Genomic DNA, 19,411 nt, shown 5'->3' with positions numbered 1-19,411 from the left:
ATGTGTTGCTTCCGTAACTGGATACCCAGCAAGATTGCCTTCTAGCTTGCTTACTTGCCACAAGTGCACTGTGCCACCTACCAATAGAAAGGAAAAAATAATGTGCATATTTCCACGAGAGAAATCCCACGCCTGATTCTATCCTAGCCTGCTTTTTACATCCAACACAAAAACTGCAGTCGTGGTGTTTTCGATTGTACTCAGAACTCAGAAATTCTGCCTTCTGAATAGGAAGATGTAGGTAACACCACACTGCAGATGAGCTGCATACAGAGCTGGACTGGGACAAAAAAATCGTCCCGGGCATTTTGACTAGAGACCGGCCCACCATTATAGGAAAAATCATAAAGCCTATGAATGAAAATAAACACTGTTGTGACAGTGATGTTCACTGTTCTGATGGTATATATGCATCAATCTATCAATCGTTTGTTGTAAGATTCAGATAATTATTTTTTTAAAAGTGAGACATTTTAAATGAGAATAAGAAAGTATTTCCTTGTGTCCCTCTTTCCCTTTTAATGCCCTACATTGACCCCTGGCAGCACTTTGCTAGACCCGCCCCTGCACAGTTACCAGCTGTCAGCTACTTAGAAAAGGATCCTGGTGTTATTTGTCTCTCAGAAACAGTTCATAACTTCCCTTCAACTCATTCATGTTAACTAAAAGGTAAACCTGTTTCTCCATCACAGCTCTGATGATTCAGTAAGGACATCTCCTGGTTTCATCTTCATGTTTCCCTCTCACCAGATAACCAAACTATATCATGACCAGCAGCTTTACAGCTGTGGCTCCAGCCAACATCAGCTGATACTAGAAATTAATATTAAATAAATTCTAACAACAGCTGATCAAGCTTAAACGTGCTGCTGTTGTTTAGCGCGACATCTGCTGGTTTCCTCTTTCTGGCGCAAAGTGGGTGATAAATAAACAAGAGAGAAAAGCCGATCAGCTGATCATTGATCAGTTTCATGATTGAAGTAGAAACAGGAGAGGGAGGGGGAGAGGATGAGAGTAGAAGAGGCAGCTGTGCAGCGTAAACACAGAATAAATCCATCTTTGTGTCTTTTTCATTGTAACTGAAGTCCAGGACAAACTGTATTCCTTTTCACCTCAATACGAAACGCATGATATTTTCTCTGAATACCAGACGATTCCGTTTTTTACAGGACGGTTGGCAACTCTAATAATTAACCTTATGAACAAAATAAAGTTCAACATCAGTAACATAGCACCACCCAGCTGTATAGAAACTCCATCATGCTAGCTAATACCCAGCACGAAAAAGTCAGCATAATGAAAATAAACTCCACCTAAACTTGGTTCATATCTGACCCAGAGAGACTGCAGGTCATAACTTCTTACCTGAAGTTCAGTTCACCTGACACTCTCGGACTAGCAGCCGCTTCGGGTCTCTCCTCTTGCCTCCCTTTTCCTTCATCCACCTGCTGGCCTCCACCACTTGCTAATGTTATTGAATCTGTGGAAGCTCCGTGATAGCCACCACACAAAGTAACGAATAACGAGCCTATCTAAACCCCAGTAACGAGTAACGCGTTCCCGGTTTTGGCATAATAACTAGTTACCGTGCTCGTTACCACAATAATAACGTAGTTACTGTAACGTGTTACTTAATAATGCGTTAGTCCCAACACTGGTGGCCTGTTGATTGAATTTTGTGTTAGATTATGATATATTGTTTAACAATTATTCTCTTTTAAGCAATGTGTGTCCCAATATAAAGATGTGAAAGCAGTATTATGTTTACATCATAGTTAAATAATAATAATAAAAAAATATTAATATTTTTCCAAAATAATTGTGATTATCATTTTGATCCTACTTGTGCAGACCTAGTTTGCAATGTTAAAAACAAAATTATTTTAGTTCAAATTAATTTATTTTCAAACAGGCAAAGCAAAGATGAATCCAGTGCCTTAAAATTGCAGTTTGTCTGAACACAGGCAGATGGCGCTAATTGTGATCTACTGCCTGGACTAATGGACTAATCTTTTCCAATCCCATGAGCCCCTTTGCAGCCAAAAGGACTTAAAGTATTGAAGATACAGGCGATAAACTGTCAAAATGTGATTTCCAGTGTTTCTGTATTGTTTGTTTTTTTCATGTGTAATATCTCTGCTTATATTGGTAAACAGATTGTAGTCAAAGGGTTTACAAAGGGCTTATATATAAAATAAAAAAAATAATTTCTGTTGCAATCCTTATTATTCCATGATATTGTATCTAAATTTTATTCAATTCAGTCTTTTCTGGCCACTATCGTTATTAAGGCTGGGTATTGTCACTGAGTTCTAGAATCAATTCGATCCACGATTCGATTCGATTTGAATCGGGGACATTTTGCCTCAGTCAGAAATATTATAATTCAGATCATTTATCAGTACATTTCCATATTTTTATATCTATAAAAAGAAAGCTGACACTTGCGAGACTTTATCAAAGGTGTGAGCATCACAGCAGATGCTTTTGTGTCAAAGTAGCTGAGGATAAAACACAGAAAAACGTGAAGGTAATTTTCCTTTCCTGGGATTTTATAAAAATATTCTGCAGTAGATCAAAAATGAAAGAAAACCATTAATCAACATATGAACATTACCTGATGCTGCTGAAGTGAAGCAGAGCAAAGTTACAGAGGTTTTATTAGAGACACAGCCATGCTTTTTGCAATTTTGCATAATTTTAAAAAGTTTAAATTTGTTCAGTAGCTTATTAAACAGCGGAAATGAGGCTTTCTTTTCGAAAGTACTTAAAAGGAAAAAAAACAGTGGCCGACAGCGCTGTAAACAACGGTAGACTTGTGCGCAAGTGAATAATGAAGAAAACAGATTTTTAGATTGGGAAACTGTTGAAGTACACTGGGGGAGAGAGAGAGAGAGAGCTGTGCATGAAGTGTGATTTTATCATGGTGGAAGTAAAACAGGAAAAGTAAGAGGGAATTCATGACGATGTTTATCAAATGTGAAGCGTAGTTTGCTGCTTCATTTGCTGCTGTTTCATTGAATTTTGGTTGGAGAGAGATAAAACCTGCAGCTCAGAATCTAGCACAAAAAATACACAAACACAAAGCGCAGACCTGCTGAAACATCAGAATCAGCGAGCTGTCGGCTTTCAGCCCCGACGACATGCTCGTGCCGTCGGGTGAGAAAGGCGACATCTCACTGATTCTGATGCGTCGGCGGGTCCGCGCTTTGTGTTTTTGTGCAGAATCCGCGTACCTGCTCTCATTTACTGTTTTAGCTGTTTGGTGGTTGTTGACATTTTGTGAGGTTTAACCTGAGATTCTGGCTTTTCAGGCAAATTAAATTTATATTAAAAAATCGGTTCAGGATTTTAATGAATCAATATCACGTTATCCATGCTAGAATCGATTTTAATCGATAAATCGATAATCAAAACCCACCCCTGATCATTATGCTGCTGCTATATTATTCTTATTTCAATTTCTGCTGCCTTCTTGGCCAGCTCACTCTTCAAAAACAAAAAACTAAAAAACAATTCTAATGTAAATGAGACTGTTCAACCAAATAAATAAAGGACATCTAAATGTCAACAAGTCATTTACAACAGCTTAAATTTTTTTGGCAAATACTGAAAATTCCTTTTTGGCAATTACACCGAAAGCTTCAACTGAGAGATGGAGGATGGACTTTTTTACAGACGCAAAGGAAACATTTTTTAAAAGAAAGCCATTTTTCATGTTAATTTTATACATGTTCGGTCATATCTAAGATGTGAGTAAAGACATAACAGATTTTATATGACTGATATGTCCATTTGTGAAGTTTAACTATTTAGATGTTAAAGATTTTGCCTTTGCTAATTAACCAACTGTAATGTGTATTTCTGTGTATTAACAGATGTATATCTATACAAACGCAAAGCTTTTTGCATTTGCTGTTGTTGGTGTGCTGTTCATCATGTTTGCATTCTATATGGGGAATTCGTGTAAATGGGCAAATGAGCTACCCAACAACAATCTTCCAACATCAAAACAAAGGTAAATTATTCCTGTATCGTGTGTCTGTGTGTGTGGACAAACTGTCCTCTTCAAACTTGTATGTTATACATTTTTCTTTTCATGGCAGATAGACTGAAGCAACTGAGTGAGAAGGATAAAGTGATGTAGCTAAAACAGTGCTGAAAGTGACCCGTGCACAATATTTGTAAGACCCTTTGAAAAGAATGGTAAATGGCCTGTATTTATATAGCGCTTTACTAGTCCCTAAGGACCCCAAAGCGCTTCACATATCCAGTCATCCACCCATTCACACACACATTCACACACTGGTGATGGCAGCTACATTGTAGCCACAGCCACCCTGGGGCGCACTGACAGAGGCGAGGCTGCCGGACACTGGCGCCACCGGGCCCTCTGACCACCACCAGTAGGCAACGGGTCAAGTGTCTTGCCCAAGGACACAACGACGAGACTGTCCAAGCCGGGGCTTGAACCGACAACCTTCCAATTACTCTTGAGCCACGATCGCCCCAAGAAGCTGAAAGTCTGCACGTCAATTATGTATTGATTATTTGATAGTGTCTTTGTCACAATCATTATAGAGGGCACTGCATATATGTTCAGAAATTTTCTGGGAGATTTAAGAATGATCACTAATTCATTTTATTCAACACTGCATATTTACTGTTTCCGGTCAACAATGACCAATCACTAGAAATTAATAGTGGAGACAACAATTAGTGTAAATAACTGAGTTCAGGTACATCCTCTTTTGTCAGATGGCCATAAACACACACACACACGCACACACTGGGTTCCCTAGCAACTACACTGGAAATGTTTGCACAATAGAGCCTCACTTCCATGCCAACAACTCCTCTGTTGGCAGCATCATTGTATCATTGAACTTTTCTCGTAGATTTGGTGTAAAATGCTTTTTTGAGGCCTTGCTCAGAGGTCAGTGGGTGTCAGCACCATGACAAGGTGATATATAACCTAAGTGAGGCTCTTTACTACTTATTTGATCACTACACTGGTGAGGACGAGAGATGCCAGGAAACTGACGGTGGGGATGCATTAGAGGAGAAATTGTCTGCATCAGAATATAATCCATGCAATCTAGACCAAGAAATGACTGATGAGGAGGAATCTAATGATGACTAGGATGGCCATGCTGAGGCTGCCATAAGGATCACATCATATAAGGACATACTTTCTTTTATACTTGACTGTAGTAGTTCATTTAAATGTTGATGTTGAATTGTGACTCTTCAGGACTTCCATATTACAGGGACCCTTCAGGATCTCTAAATTATAAGTCATCTTTGCCCACACAACATCGCTTACCTGGTCCATGCACCTGTCCTGATGGCTTTACAGTTCTCAAAGACCAAATCCCAAAAGACCAGTATGAGGAATTAATGCAGCGACGAGCTAAAGAGTTCCAGCAATACAAAGCCAGGTAGAAGATGGATGTATGGGTGCGAGCTTTCCGTGAACTGTTAGACTTACAGTGCAGTAATAAATGAATTAAAATGTGTGTGTGTGTGTGTGTGTGTGTGTGTGTGTGTGTGTGTGTGGGGGGGGGGGGGGTGTCATACTGAGCATTCAAAATTATTTTGTTTAATTTTTTCCAAATCCATCTCTTCAACAGGACTAATTCAATACTATCCAAGCTACTTTTTGCTTTGCCTAACTCTCCTCTGCAGTATCCTATCCAGGGCGTTATAGTACGACCCTTGACTGCAACTGCGATACCAGGTATGTTAAGCTCAACATATGCTTCGGTCACCAATGTTTTAGTTTTTATGTTCCTATAAAAATATAAATACAAATAGAATAGGAAGGCAACAAGGCCATGGTTCACAATTGTTTATGAACATAAGGTTAACATGAAAGTGATCATAGTAGTTTTTATAAAAGTAAGCTGTCAGTAGTCAGATCAAAAACAGCACTGAACAAATACATCTGCAAAGAAGTAGTTATTTGGTGATTCAGAGTCAATTGACTAGGTAAACTTAAGTCATTTAAAAAACAGCTAGAAAAAGCTACATTTCCTGTGAAAATGGCAGGTGAATGCCATGTAGTGGAAATGGTCTTTGAAAAACTGCTGAAGAAGCAGGACTATCTGCTGAAAAGAGGTAAAAAAGCTGAAAGGCCACAGATAGTCAAACCTACGCCCCCCGTTGTCAGGGTGCCTGCTCATCTCAGTGAGCTACAACGGTGCTCATGCCAGCAAGCCAAACCGGTGTGCAGAAGAAACTGCACTGTCTGCTGAAAAAAATGTTACCACGAGAAAGACTGGAATTCACGCCTCCCGCTCTCAGAACGCCTGCTTATCTCAGTTAGCTAAAACACAGCTCACCCCAGCGAGCTAAACCAGCAACCACACTTGTAGTGTGGTCCCAATCATGTTAATGGGACAAAAAATTGCACAAAAACCGTAATATTTTAAAACGTATAAAAAACTGAGTGAAAGATAGCTGAGGTTTCCTCAAGAACTCACCTTGCAACACTGGTGTAAAGTGAAAAGATGATGTGAATATGTGTATTTGAGTAGAAGGACTAAGTGACACTGAAGGTAGTTTTTATTTCAGGTTTAGCTCTGCATGCTGAAGAAGGAACGAGCTATAAGGTTGGTCTGATATCACAGATTAGAAACAGGCAGATCTCACCCAGATCTGCCTGACTGAATGGTAGAGGTTGGCTGGTTTATAAAAGTTGGCTGCTGAATGTTTGTAAAGTTCAAAGATGTGTATGCTTATTTTATTTTATAAAAGGCAATGATGTTCAAAACAATTAAATTGTACTGAAAAGTTAAACATAATTAATTGTCTCTGATCACCTCTGAGACTGTCACTAATTTTGATGTACAAATCTGGGGATTTTTGTAAATATTACAAGCAATTATACTTCTTTCTTCTTTGACATGATTTTTTAATCAATGTACAGCAGCCATATTGGGTGACCTTGGGATTTTATAGAGCTTGCTACTGAAAATGCTTTGATTTTGAGAGCCAGTATCATATTCTGAATTTAAGTTCACATTTTCTCATTTTTATGCCAAGAGAATTATATACTATATACCAACTGTCAAAAAATGTATTATTGCATTCATGTGTGGCAAACAAGGCTTGGTATACAATCTGCATAGTCAGTATGGGATACAAATAATATCAGGCTGATCCTGCCACAATTTGTTGTCACCCAGAGTGGGCACTCCACCCATTTTTTAGCTGACGTGGCAGTTTTCAAAAAAACAGCAGGAATCACCTGATTTGTGATACGATATGTATCACATGAGCAACAGATACTTGTTATAGTTGTTAGTTCATTGGCCTTGAGACTAGACCAGAAGAAATAATGAAGGACATTATTGTACATTGACCAGAGAAATAGGCTAAATTTTGAACCTGGAACAGGGCATGGAGATATCATTTAGTACAGTTTTTTATGTATAAAATCAGTCTAGCAGTACATTGAAACAGCAATGACCAAAAGGACGACAAGCTTTTATAAATTTTCTTCCATGAGGTTCTAGTCTTACGTGTGTAGTCTTACCACTACAATAATAGCTGACAATTATCAATTACAGCCCCTTTTGGTAGTTGATTTTGAAATTTCTCAAACAGCACAAGCTCACATGATAGATTTTAACTTTATTAGCCTTTGACATTTGTCTAAAAGCACCCTCTTGCAATCTCTACATAAGTTGGGGTGGCAGGTTTATTTCATATTCCTAAATTTTTACTTTTAAGATTCACGCACTGAAACCTATGCTTGCAGGACAGTGGATTTCACAATATAATTCAAACTGTCCTCAGTTGAAGAAGCTGTGCGTACTTGCGTTTCCCACTATTTTGCAATCTAACAAGACAGACCACACACCCTTTGGGCTGTGTAGTGCACCTGATATGCACTGAATGCTATAAAACTATAGGAACGCTGAAAAATATGTATTTGCATCAGGTTCTCAGTTTCCGTCTCACTTTAAAGCTTTCTTCTGGTTTAAAAAGACAGCTTGAGTGGTGGTGCAGTTTTGTGGAGGTGGTAGTAGTATTGGTATTGCTAAAATTACTCAGAGTGCTTTTTAGTTTATTCATGTGTTTCTATTCTAGGTTTTCTTAACTGTGTCAAATGGTGTCCTAACCACAGAAACTCCAACTGCAGAGGCCACTGTTCAAGGTGAGTTTCCAAGTCAAAGGTAAATTTATATATACACTGGTACCAAATTAACATTGGTTTGGGTTTTTTCTTTTGTTATTTTTAATTATTGAATATTATTAGCTTGCTTTTTTTCTCTTTGTTTCATTGTTTTTTGTTCCTGTGTCCCCAATAGAAGGATGAACACTGTACAGAAAATGCTAATATTTATATAATTATTTTGGATGAAAATTTGAGCAGCGGAAGACTAGTAAAAGCTAGGTGTAAGGTAAACTATATGCCAAGAGTGAACAAGACATTGATACACTGATCCATACCAGTACAGCGTCTACAGCAATTACATTGGAATATCATTCAAACTGGAGAAGTTTATTTGAATGGTAACAAAGAGAGGAAAGGTAGTCAGAACTAAGGGGATTGCACTTGTTGATCTGTGGGACCAGCACCCGAATACAGGAAGTTTGATCATATGAGTATTACTTCAGTGCAGAGCTTGGAAGGAGTTGGTGAGGGGACTCCCCCAGTTCTAATTGCCTCTAATTTCTAAATACCCCAGTACCCCAGCTAAACTGAGAGGACTGAGTAGCCTTACAGGCCCAGTATGTACCGGTCACAGCTGTTGCAGCAGCGCCCCTCTTGTTCAGTGTTCTTGGAATATGACTGGGTTTAGTTTAGTGGCCTGGAGTGTAAGACTCAAGGTTCTGAGTTCAATTTCTCTAGCCACACCTGATGGCCAGGGCTTTTCCCGTGGAGGCTAGCAGGCCTCAGACCAAAGAAGCTACATGGGTCCAACTACCACCATGGTGGGAGTATACTTGAATCCTCCACCCTCCAACAAGTTTTCTTTCCAGACATTGAGATTTTCTCCAATGAATGAGAAGTTGCTTCTCTATGCCTTTGGGTTGGGGAAAAGGTCCTGACTATCATTTGTCTGTGTGCCAAATGACACTTCAGAGTGCTCAGCCTTCTTGGGGTCATTTGTTGGAGTGCTGGGAAGTGTGCCATCTGGGGATTCCATTGTTCTACTCCATAACTTCACATGGGCAATGATAGCGGGACCTGGAGAGGTGTCATAGGGAGGAATAGGCTGTTATATCTGAATGGAGTTCTGTTACTGGACTTCAGTGTTAACGACAACATAACACCACGATTGAGGGTATTCATAAGTGAATGTGGCACCAGAACACTATGTAGAAGGTTGATGGTCAGTTTTGTAATCGTATTATCAAATCTGCAGCCATAAATCATGGACACTCATGTGCAGAGATGAGATGCGCCGCTAGTTCATCACCACCTGGTGATCAGTTGTGGCAGAAAATTCTGGACAGACCTGGTGAGGGTATGCTGCAGGCAGGGGCCATCTTCAATTCCCACTGTAATTTAATTTATTCCATTTTTTTTTCCATTCATTCGCTTCCGCTTATCCTTTTCAGGGTGAGAGAAGGAAGACAGGATAAAGACATGCTGTGGAAGAGAGACAGAGATTAATAACAGATATGATTCAATGCAGAGAGGTCTGTTAACACATAGTGAGTGAGAAAGGTGACTGGAAAGGAAAAACTCAATGCATCATGGGAATCCCCCGGCAGCCTACGTCTATTGCAGCATAACTAAGGGAGGATTCAGGGTCACCTGGTCCAGCCCTAACTATATGCTTTAGCAAAAAGGAAAGTTTGAAGCCTAATCTTGAAAGTAGAGATAGTGTCTGTCTCCTGAATCCAAACTGGAAGCTGGTTCCACAGAAGAGGGGCCTGAAAACTGAAGGCTCTGCCTCCCATTCTACTTTTAAATACTCTAGGAACAACAAGTAGGCCTGCAGAGCGAGAGCGAAGTGCTCTAATAGGGTGATATGGTACTACAAGGTCATTAAGATAAGATGGGGCCTGATTATTTAAGACCTTGTATGTGAGGAGCAGGATTTTGAATTCAATTCTGGATTTAACAGGAAGCCAATGAAGGGAAGCCAAAACAGGAGAAATATGCTCTCTTTTTCTAGTCCCTGTCAGGACTCTTGCTGCAGCATTTTGGATTAGCTGAAGGCTTTTCAGTGAGTTTTTTGGACATCCTGATAATAATGAATTGCAGTAGTAAAGCCTGGAAGTAATAGCTGTAGAAGACGCATGGCAGATCCTACCACATTGTCACACTTTCAAACACTTCTTTATTCTGTTGACGTTTGTTTTACACTTGGCTGCAGCTTTTCACCTGCCAGCCACACATACACAATAACAACACTCAGGCCCCAGTTCACTCTTTTATGGAGAGAGGCGTGATGATCTCATGCAGCTCAGGTGTGTTTTCCTCCACCGCAGTGTGCCACGAACCACGCCCCATCACACCTCAACTGCACTCTGAGGGAGGCTGGGAACAGTGAATCTGAGTGGATCATGTGCTGCATTTCTAAATTGGCAACAAGGGGCTGCGGCTTGTAGAGCCTGTGGGACTCCAGAGGCAACTGACAGGTTGCAGGCTAAGCAAAGTACAGTTGTGGGTCTTATGTGGCTGATTCAAAAATGTAGGGGTGGAGTTCATTGAGACCATGGAAGAAGAACTTTTTCTTTTTCTAAATGTATATAAATTATTTGCTAAAACCAGAACACAATATTGTGGTCTAATAGAATACATGTTTGGTGTTTGGAAGAATTGTTTCCAGTGCCTTCACAAAACACTTTATTATGTTTAGAAAACAAATGGTAACACAACTCAAGTGCGGGACTCAGGCAAAACAACAAGGCAGAAGAAGTAGTTAAAGACTTAAAGATATTTACAAATAATTTAAACTGGGGTGAGTGACTAATTCGACTTAAACAAACACAAAACACATGAGTGATCTTTTACGTGGGCAAGAGTCTTGACTAAACACAAATATCAGATTAACTTGAGTGAGACACTGTGTCAAGAGATGTATTCTAAAACACTTCAGCTGAGAATCAGAGAGGAGAAACACACAGTTTTACTTGCATCAAGGACAGCCACAGAGCACCTGCACGAGAGTGAGAGCTCAGGGACTCGTGCTCCACCACTGCCCTGGTCTTTATTTATAGACATCAGTGGGTGTTGGTTCCTTACATTGGAATGTGGATGGAGAGCTGCACTGGTCCTTTTGAACAGTTGTTGATTGCACTGCTGACTCACACATTAAGGTCAATGAAGGTCAAATGAAGGGTTTTCATGTACTCAGCCTAAAGTGTGTCTGATCCTTCCACTGTCTAGGTGGTAATTATCTGTTATGTTCTACAAAGATTGCTGGCTCTCCATTATTTCTGTCAGTAACACATTAAACTAGCCGTTATTACTTTTTTTTTAGATTTTTATAATTTTTTTCCTGTAACATGTGTAAAATAAAAATTGCAATCTCAAAAGACTGAATTCATAAAAGAGTAATGTGATAAAATTTAGAAGACAAAGACATATACATGTGTTCTTTTTCTTACAAGGTATCTTGACACTTTTTTAAAAGCACTACCCTGCAACCCTACCCTTTTTTATTACATCTTTTTATATTATGATGGTTTTCCCTTGGACTTGCCTCCATAGCTCCATACAATTTTAGACATCGTGTCTCCTCAATCAGCGTAGTATTGGTGGTTTTACATGAATCTTATTTGGTAAAGTTCAGGGCTTCATATTGTTGTTGTCAATTATCAGTAACTAATTAATTTTGGCTGGGCTAGCGTGGTAGTTAACACTGTTGCCTCACAGCAAGAAGTGTTATATCTTCACTCCGGGTTACTAGTATAACAATGATACTCGGACCACGACGTAACTTGAGGTATTTATTATAACGGCATAACTTAACATGGAGCTAGCCCGAGCGACAGCCTAAAGCTTTTTATCCCATAATGCATCTGGGCGTGACCGCTACGGGTCCTGTTATAACCCAAAATACACAACATCTCCTCCCCTCTTACAAAGGATGTACTACGAAATAAACAGGTGATCTACTCACAAACTTCAGTCTTCACTGGCACATGACAGTAATGGCCTCACAAACATTTCACCTCTTATTAACTGTAAGGTTACAACACCAACTCTTTTAATTGCTATCTTGGGGAGTGAGGGTGGACTACCTCAACCTCCCCCATGACCCATGGGGATTATTCTGCCCCGTTCATTTGGGTCAGGTGCCATCTAATAACTCAGACGAACAGGAGGCCGCCGCTCTCTGTTGGGGTAACATCAGTCTGTGTGCTCTCTTGTGGAGCCTTTGTTCCTGACACCGAAGATGTCTCAGTCTCTCTTACAGTCTCATTTACAGGTGGAACCACTGTTCCTGATGTGGTGGAGTTCTCTACTTGTGTGTGTGAAGGGGCTGCCGAGTCGATGAGTGCATTTCCAAGATCTCCGCAAGACCCTTCTGCAGACACTGGTGCGGACCGGAGTAGCTGATCCACGTGTCTTCTCCACACTCCATCGGCCACCTGAACTGTATATGAAACTGGACCAGTTTGAGCAATGACAGTTGCAGGAACCCACTTGTGTACTCCTCGGTAGTTCCTGGCCTGCACTTACTCGCCGGTGCTGAAGACTCTGTCCTTGACCTTTTGACCCCTGTACATGATTTGTTTCTCTTGTTTTTGTACAGTGTCCTTCACAGTTGAGGGTTTCAAAAGATCAAAGGTAGTGCGCAGATCTCTTTTGAACATTGCGTTGGCAGGAGATGTCCTTGTGGTAGCATGTGGACTATTCCGGTAGTTAAGCAGAAACTTGTGCAGTCTCTGATGCAGTGTTCCTTGGCCTTGTGATGTTTTCAGTGCATGTTTCATTGTCTGAACAAACCTTTCTGCAAGACCATTCGTTGCAGGATGGTATGGAGCTGACGTAATGTGCTGCACTCCATTAGCCTGTAGGAAAGCCTCCATTTCCTGTGAAACCAGTTGAGGTCCATTGTCAGAGACTATCTGAGTAGGAGATCCAAACCTACTGAACATTTCTCCTAGAGCTTCTATGGTCTTTTCAGTGGTGACTGATTTCATGATGGTCACTTCAGGCCATTTACTGCTACAAGAAACATTTTGTCCTCGTATGGACCTGCAAAGTCAATGTGTACCCAATGCCATGGCTCCTGTGGGAACTCCCAGGGATGGAGAGGAGCAAGTGGTGGGTTTTTCCGGACCATCTGACACGAAGAGCAGTTTTTAGCAATCTCCTCAATCTGTTTGTCCATATTTGGCCACCAAAAATAGCTTCTCGCTATTTCCTTCATTCTCACTATTCCACTATGTCCTGCATGCAGTTGCTTCAACAGTTTTGGTCGCAATGACATGGGAATGATGACTCTCCTCCCCCACAGCAAACATCCCGCCTGAACAGAAAGCTCCGCCCGCTTTCCCAGGAAAGCCTTCAGGTCTACACCCTTACTTGCAGGCAGACCCTTAATGATCCAGTCCAGCACTGCTGCCAACACAGGGTCAATTCTGGATGCCTTTTTCACCTGCACAGCCGAAACAGGTGCTGTCTCTACCTCCCTGAAGTAGAGGATCTCAACTGTGTCAGAGACGGGTTTTTTAACAGGAAGGGGTAACCTGGACAACCCATCTGCATTGCAATGAGACTCCGATTTGCAATACTTGATGTCATAAGAATGTCCTGACAATATCAACGCCCACCTCTGGAGACGTGAAGCAGCAAGAGATGGAATCCCTGTATAGGGTCCCAGGATGGTTGTGAGAGGCCTATGGTCAGTAAACAGTGTAAACTTCCTACCGTACAGGTACTGGTGGAATTTCCGAACACTGAATACAATGCTCAGCGCCTCTCGTTCCAGCTGAGCATAGTTGGACTCTGCTGTGTTTAATCAGAATCAGAATCAGAAAGGTTTTATTGCCAAATGTTGAGCAGGTTTACAACATTAGGAAATTGCTGCGGTGCTTCAGTGCAAACATACTGTCATAAATTACGCTTAAATAGACATGAAAATAAAAATGAGAATAAGAATTAAAAGTGCTAAGTAGATAGATAGATATATACATGATATATACATGAGTGCAGGTGGTGATCAGTGCCAAACATGGAATGATGCAGTGAACACAGCGTAGGGTCATGTGTTAGTGGTGGGAACAGTCATACGGTTATTGTTCATGTGTCCAACAGCAGAGGGGAAGAAACTGTTCTTATGGTGAGAGGTTCTGGTGCGAATGGACCGGAGCCTCCTGCCTGAGGGGAGCAGGTCAAACAGACTGTGTCCAGGGTGAGAAGGGTCAGCTGAGATCCGAGCTGCACGCCCCAGTGTCCTGGAGCTGTACAGGTCCTGCAGAGATGGGAGTCTGCAGCCAATCACCTTCTCAGCAGAGCGCACAACACGCTGCAGTCTCTGTTTGTCCCTGATAGTGGTTCCAGCGTACCACACGGTGATGGAGGAGGTGAGGATGGACTCGATGATTGCAGTGTAGAATTGCATCATCGTCCGTGTTGGCAGGTTGAATTTCTTCAGCTGCCTCAGGAAGTACATCCTCTGCTGGGCTTTCTTAATGACGGAGGTGATGGTGGGCTCCCACTTCAGGTCCTGGGTGATGGTGCTACCCAGGAAGCGGAATGAGTCCACAGAGGTGATGGGGGTGTCAGTCAGGATGATGGGGGGGAGTGGGGCTGTGTGCTTCCTGAAGTCCACAATAATCTCCACTGTCTTCTGGGCATTCAGCACCAGGTTGTTGTGGCTGCACCAGGACACCAGACGTTCAACCTCCCTCCTGTAGGCAGACTCATCCCCGTCCGAGATGAGTCCAATAACGGTGGTGTCATCTGCAAACTTGATTAGCTTGACAGACTGGTGGGTGGAGGTGCAGCAGTTGGTGTACAGGGAGAAGAGCAGAGGAGAAAGAACACAGCCCTGAGGGGAGCCGGTGCTGATGGTCCGGGAGTCCGAGACATTCTTTCCCAGCCTCACATGCTGCTTCCTGTCCGTCAGGAAGTCAGTGATCCACCGGCAGATGGGATCAGGCACATTCATTTGGGAAAGCTTGCCTTGGAGATGGTCTGGAAGGATGGTATTGAAGGCAGAGCTGAAGTCCACAAACAGGATCCTGGCGTAGGTTCCTGGGGAGTCCAGATGCTGCAGGATGAAGTGTAGGGCCATGTTGATGGCGTCATCTACAGACCTGTTGGCTCTGTATGCAAACTGCAGGGGGTCCAGGAGGGGGGCCGTGAGGGTCTTGAGATGGGAGAGAACTAGGCGCTCAAATGACTTCATGACCACAGATGTCAGAGCCACGGGTCTGTAGTCATTTAGTCCAGTGATCCTAGGTTTCTTGGGGACAGGGATTATGGTAGAGGACTTGAAGCAGGCAGGCACATGACATGCCTGCAGTGAGGAGTTGAAAATGCCAGAAAACACTGGGGCCAGCTCGTTTGCACAGTGTCTGAGGGTGGCAGGAGACACACCGTTTGGGCCGGGAGCTTTTCGAGCATTCAGACTCTTAAACTGCTTCCTCACACCTTCTTCATGAATATGAAGAGTTGTGGTGGGAGGAGGTGGTGTGAAATCCTCTTTTGTGTGGGGTGAGGAGGGGGGTGTTGCAGGTGAAGTGATTGAAGGTGGTGATGGCTCTATGGAGGGGGGAGAGGTGGGGGAATGAGTGTCCAAAGTGTCTCTATTGTTGGGGCCGTTGGAGGTGTGAAGGCTGCCTGATGGCTCGTCAAAACGGCAGTAGAAGTCGTTGAGGGTGTTGGCCAAGAGCAAGTCATCAGTGGAGTGGGGGGTTTTAGGCTTGTAGTTGGTGATATTCCTAAAACCTTTCCACACAGAGGCCGAGTCATTCTCTGAGATCTGCTGCTGCATCTTCTCAGAGTGCTGATGTTTAGCAATGTCCACTTCTTTAGTGAACCTGTACTTGGCCTCTCTGTAGCAGTCCCTGTCTCCGCTTCTGAACGGCTTTCTCTTTTCCAGCCACAGCTTTTTGAGTTTAGGAGTAAACCAGGGTTTGTCATTGTTATAACTCACCCTGGTGCGTGATGGCACAATGCTGTCCTCACAGAAGTGGATATAGGAGGTGACAGTGTCCGTGAACTCGTCCAAGCTGTTAGAAGCAGCCTTCATTGTGTCCCAGTCTGTAGACTCCAAACACGTGCGAAGCTCCTCCACAGCCTCGTTGCTCCACAGTTTTTTGGTCCTCACGACAGGTTTGGAGAGCTTCAGCCTCTGTCTGTATGCGGGGATTAGGTGGATCATGACGTGGTCAGAAAGTCCGAGTGAAGCGCGGGGCACCGCACGATAGGCCCCCCTGATCGTGCTGTAACAGTGGTCTAATGTCCTCTCCTCTCTGGTCGGGCATTTAATATACTGCTTGTATTTGGGAAGCTCATGGCTCAGATTGGCTTTGTTAAAGTCCCCAAGAGCAATGATGAGAGAGTCCGGGAATGTCCGCTCCATGTGCAGTATCTGCTCCGCGAGTGCGCACTGAGCTGCCTGCGCATCTGCATCTGGCGGGATGTAAACAGCGGCCAGGATGAATGAAGCAAACTCCCGCGGAGAATAAAACGGTTTGCAGTGAATAAAAAGGTATTCCAGAGAGGAAGAGCAGTGCTGAGCAATCACTGTTACATCTGTGCACCAGCCACTATTAATGTAGAAGCAGACACCTCCACCTTTGGTCTTACCAGAGAGAGAGGCCTGCCGGTCCGCGCGCAGCAAATGAAAGCCCTCCAGCTTGAGCGCGCTGTCCGGGATGTCCTCACAGAGCCACGACTCCGTAAAACATAAGACACAGGAGGAGGCAAAGTCTCTGTTCATGCTTCTAATCAGGGCCAGCTCGTCTATTTTATTCCTGAGTGAGCGTACATTGGAAAGGAAGATCCCAGGAAGAGCAGTTCGCAGTCCACGTCTCCTCAGACGCACCAGTGCGCCGGCTCGCTTACCTCTCTTTCGGCGTCTCACTTTCCTGATCAGAGTCTGCAGTAAATCTGCCGCAGATGCGACAAATATTGGAAGTAAATCCACAGGTGTTGTAGTCCTGTAGTTAAGAAGCTCTTCTCTGGTGTAAGAATATCCAGAGGAGTGCCCAGACACAGAAGTTATGCACAAAAACAAAACAAAAGTAACGCACTGAAGCACCAGGGCATCCTTACGCGGCGCCATCTTGGATCAACGTCCTTGGATAATGTCCTTGATGGGAATGCAATTGGCCTTTCTTCGCCATTTGGGAGAATGTGGGAAATCACTGCCCCCACCCCATAGGGAGAAGCATCACAAGCAAGCTGAATTGGGAACTTGGGATTGAAGTGGGTTAGCACCTCAGATGCAGTCAGTGAATCCTTTGCCTTTTGAAAGGCCTCTTGGCAGCTTGCTGTCCACTCCCATGCTTCTTCCTTGCGTAGCAGGTTGTGCAGTGGTTTCAGGAGTGATGCCAAGTTGGGTATGAACCGTCCGTAGTAGTTCAACAGCCCTAAGAAAGACTTTAACTGACTGACATTTCGTGGTGGGGGTGCATCCACGATTGCTGTGATCTTCGAAGGTGCAGTGTGAAGTCCATTTTCATCAATCACGTGCCCTAGATATTCCACAGATGACTGGAAAAAGTCACATTTCTCCTTACGGACTCTCAATCCGTATTCCTTCAGCCTCTGAAGGGTCGCATCCAAGTTGCGCAGATGCTCTTCATCATCTGCTCCTGTACACAGGATATCATCCAGATAGCATTGCACACCAGGTAATCCCCTCAGGATTTGATCAATCGCTCGTTGAAACAATGCTGGAGCTGATGTGATGCCAAAAGGCAACCTGCAAAATCTGAAAAGTCCCTTATGTGTGTTAATAGTCAACATGTCACGTGACTGCTCTTCGACGTGCATTTGCAGGTAAGCTTGGTTGAGATCTATTTTGCTGAACTTTTGTCCTCCACTCAGACCAGCAAATAAGTCATCAATCAGCGGAAGGGGATACTGCTCTGCTGTTAATACAGGATTCACGGATACCTTGAAGTCTCCGCAGATCCGGATTCCGCCGTCCTTTTTAAGAACTGGAACGATGGGCGTAGCCCACTCGCTGGTCGTAACCGGCTCCAGAACACCATTCTTGACCAATGCGTCTAAATTAGACTCCACCTTGGGCCGAATGGCGTACGGCACAGGTCTAGCCTTCATAAAGACTGGCTTGGAGTCAGGCTTGAGATGCAGCTTCACTGTAATTTTTTTCATGCTGCCCAGTTCCTCACGAAAAACCTCCTGGTGTTTTCCCAGTATGGCCTGTAGCTGAGAGGAACCATGCAACAGCTTTCTCACTCCTTGCCAGTTGAGTCTGATTGTTTTGAGCCACACACGTCCCATTATAGCAGGGCAGTTCTTCTGCGTAACATACACAGGCAGCTTAGCAGTTTGGCCATTGTATTGAACAGTCACCTCTGCCATTCCTTTCATAGGCACTCGATGTCCAGTATATCCTTTAAATACTGTGTCGGAGGGTTTGAGTGGACGGTGCTTCAGACATGTCCTATAGACATTATATGACACTAGTGATGCTTTTGACCCAGTGTCAATCTGCATTTTTACAACATGTCCCTCCAGTTTGGGCGTGACCCAAAAGCCATCTGAGGTTTCATCCACCTTCAGTATTCGCACCATATTTATTGCAGACAACACTTCTTCACCTGAGGAGTCATTTGCTCTATCCTCATGAAGCTTAACTGTGTGAACATGTCTTTCTTTTTTGAATCTTGCAGTGCCTCTTTTATTTCCAGGCTTTGAGTCCTTTTGTTCCTGCATGCCCGTGCTACATGACCTTTTTTTCCACAGTTGTTGGAATCCATTTCTTTGCACCAGCAATCACTAGCAAGGTGTCCTAACTTGCCACAGCGGAAGCATGGTCCCTGTGCATTTGCTTTACCATTGTCTAGTTTGTGTACTCTGTCTGTAGCATGTAGCGCATGGGCTTCTTTTGATGCCATTTCCATGGTCACACTGATATTAATTGCCTTCTCAAGAGTCAAGTCACTTTCCGTGAGCAATTTCTTCTGTGCAGCTTCATTTCTTAAACCACACACGAGTCTGTCTCTTAATGTGTCATTTAAAACATCTTTAAACTCACAGTGTTCAGCTAATTTGCGTAACGATGCAACGAACATTGTGACAGACTCACCCTCTTCTTGGTTTCGCTTGTGAAACCTGAACCGTTCAGCGATCACGAGGGGCTTGGGCGAGAAGTGTTTGGTCAGTGTGTCCACGATCTCTGTGAAACTTTTATTGCCGGGCTTTGCTGGCTGTAGCAGGCTCCTTAGCAGGGTAAAAGTCTTTGGGCCTATCACACTCAAAAAAATGGGCACCAGTTTAGCATCCTGT

At 43.2% G+C, this 19,411-nt stretch overlaps 1 protein-coding gene across 2 annotated transcripts in view; it reads left to right on the top strand.

Moving 5' to 3' along the window:
* Window positions 1-19,411, top strand: part of LOC146575425 (beta-1,4 N-acetylgalactosaminyltransferase 2-like) — a 50,611-nt gene that overhangs the window by 8,973 nt on the left and 22,227 nt on the right. The window contains exons 2-6 of one of the 2 annotated variants that reach the window (XM_085270143.1): window positions 3,879-4,018; window positions 5,255-5,441; window positions 5,634-5,740; window positions 6,577-6,614; window positions 8,098-8,164. In XM_085270143.1, the coding sequence (XP_085126269.1) occupies window positions 3,979-4,018; window positions 5,255-5,441; window positions 5,634-5,740; window positions 6,577-6,614; window positions 8,098-8,164 (439 nt within the window). In that variant the 5' untranslated portion in view covers window positions 3,879-3,978. The remainder of the gene's footprint in view (window positions 1-3,878; window positions 4,019-5,254; window positions 5,442-5,633; window positions 5,741-6,576; window positions 6,615-8,097; window positions 8,165-19,411) is intronic. The other variant, XM_085270142.1, reaches the window with a different exon arrangement.

Source organism: Mchenga conophoros, linkage group LG4, assembly GCF_057382185.1.
Source record: "Mchenga conophoros isolate Kocher_MC1m ecotype Shallow Benthic linkage group LG4, M_conophoros_male_GT1.1, whole genome shotgun sequence".
In the NCBI taxonomy this organism is placed as follows: domain Eukaryota; kingdom Metazoa; phylum Chordata; class Actinopteri; order Cichliformes; family Cichlidae; genus Mchenga; species Mchenga conophoros.
This window is presented reverse-complemented; position numbering and strand designations above follow the sequence as displayed.